General features: G+C 38.3%; 1 protein-coding gene across 1 annotated transcript in view; it reads left to right on the forward strand.

The window, feature by feature from the left end:
- LOC117106743 overlaps positions 1 to 1,647 on the forward strand; it is a gene marked incomplete at its 3' end in the record, with an annotated part of 18,588 nt that extends 16,941 nt beyond the window's left edge. The window contains exon 5 of the mRNA XM_033248165.1: positions 1,225 to 1,647. Within this exon, the coding sequence (XP_033104056.1) occupies positions 1,225 to 1,647 (423 nt within the window). The remainder of the gene's footprint in view (positions 1 to 1,224) is intronic.
- Between the last annotated feature and the right edge of the window lie 605 nt (positions 1,648 to 2,252).

The raw sequence follows: 2,252 nt of genomic DNA on the forward strand, positions 1-2,252 counted from the left end.
CCCCCCCCCTTCCCAGAAAATATATCCTAGAGCCGCCACTGCATAAGGAGTGTAACTAGAATGTCTTTGGAGTTGCATTACCATACCCAATAATAACAGACAGTTGAAACACATATATATTGGTGCAATATACTATCCGCCTTCAGCAGCAGGGACTGACCAACTTGTGTCACATGTGATTGAGACAGTCGATAGAATCCGTAGGAAAAAAGGTGGAGGTGTGTCTGTATATTCTGCTGACGGGTTAATAATGAACAATACTGACCATCATAAGGAGTGAAACTATGAATGTCTTTGGAGTTGCATCACTATACCTATAGTCGATAGAATCCGTAGTACTAATTATCGAGTTCCAATTATAATTCTTGGTGATTTCAGTGATCTGGATACCAGTGGTTTTGAAGATAGTCTTGGTTTAACTCAAATTGTAAAATTTCATACCCGTAGGAACTCTACACTTGATAAAATATTTATGAACTATCCCGAGTTGTATGAAGATATTGTACGCAAAGCTCCCCTTGGACGTAGTGATCACGACTGTCTTATGATATCCATTACCCAATTACCGAGAATTGATCGGGTTGTCCTCAAAATCAGACCATTTAAAGACTCATCGATAACACAATTTGGGCAATGGATAGTTGGGCAGCAATGGAATAATATTTACGACCTAACTGATACTAATAGGAAAACTAAAGAACTAATTAGTACTCTACAAAATGCCTATAATGCCAATTTTCCAACAGAAATTTTGAAAATTAGAAACATTGATCGCCCTTGGCTGACTATGAAAGCAAGACAACTCATAGCTCAACGAAAAAAAGCATAGGCTAAATTTGGTAAATCGAACAAGTGGAAAAAACTCCGCAACAGCGTACAAAAAGCCATCAAGGATGCAAAAAAACCTAATTACCAAAAAGCAGTGTCTAGCCTTCACAATTCGGATCCTGCTAATTGGCATAAAAATGTTGGAAAACTGTGCAATTTTAAGCAGAAGTCGTCGTTCAGTATACCAGGCCTTGGTAATGAAGCAACTGCTCTGGACTTGACCAACATACCTGCATATCATCCAGCTTCTCAGCCGCCACCTGAAATTTATTCTCGACAAGTTCAGATTTCGTTACAAAACTTGAAAACAAAAAAGGCAGGACACCCAGATGACCTTCCAGCGAGACTACTAAAGGTTTTTTTTGTAGCAAACGTGTTTAAATTGTGTACTAAAAGCAAGTACTTTTCCAGATATTTGGAAACATGCAGCAATTGTACCGGTGCCAAAGGTGAAAGGAACCATCGCCTGCAATGATCTACGCCCTATATTTCTCACCCCGCTATTAGCAAGAATCTTTGAGATGTTTTTTATCAATTGGATTATAGAGGACATAGAGACTAAACTTGATAGCAAGCAATTCGGGAGTCGGAAAGGAGCGTCTACCACTCACTACCCTGTTAGTTTAATTGATTCAATATTGAAGGACACTGATGGCAAACAGTGTTATGTTAACTTGTGCGCAGTGGACTTTGCCAAAGCTTTTGATCGGGTAGATCATTCAATTGTTGTTAATAAATTAATTGAAATTGGAGTGAGATCATCCATCATACCCATCATCTGCAGCTTCCTAACCAATAGAGTTATTAATACCAAATTCGGTAAGACCTTCTCAAGAAATAGTCAAATAACGTGTGGCTTGCCCTAAGGCACCAAATTGGGCCTAATTTTATTTCTGGTCTTAATTAATAATGCTAGTCTAGAAAGCTACAGGAGGAGGAAATATGTGGATGATCTCACTCTAGGTGAAGTTCTCCAAAAACATGATGATTCCAAATTCCAGGAGTTACTTAATGAGTTAGATGATTGGTGCAAAACTATTAACATGTTACCTAAGCCCTCAAAATGCCATGTTATGAGAATACATGTTTTTGCATAACGTTCCTAATCTTCAACTGTTCACACTTAATGATACCGTTCATGAATATGTTAGGAACATGAAGTTGCTAGGGGTTGTAATTCAGGAAAACATAAAGTGTGATATGCATATCACAGAAATGGTCTCTAAAGCGTCTCGTGGTTGACACCCCATTATTCTACTGTCATCATATTCATATATGTAGGACTGGTGACTGTCCTTGTAAAATGCAATATGCGAGGGTTATATAATCCTAATCTGGCTTATGCCGTCCTGTATATTGTATATACAACCAGATTACAACAGTTTAAATACTATACTGGAACAGCTTCAAACGCCGGGAACCAG

The sequence above is a fragment of the Anneissia japonica genome, unplaced genomic scaffold, assembly GCF_011630105.1.
Source record: "Anneissia japonica isolate Jap-2015-1 unplaced genomic scaffold, ASM1163010v1 scaffold287849_len203907_cov147, whole genome shotgun sequence".
Lineage (NCBI taxonomy): Eukaryota > Metazoa > Echinodermata > Crinoidea > Comatulida > Comatulidae > Anneissia > Anneissia japonica.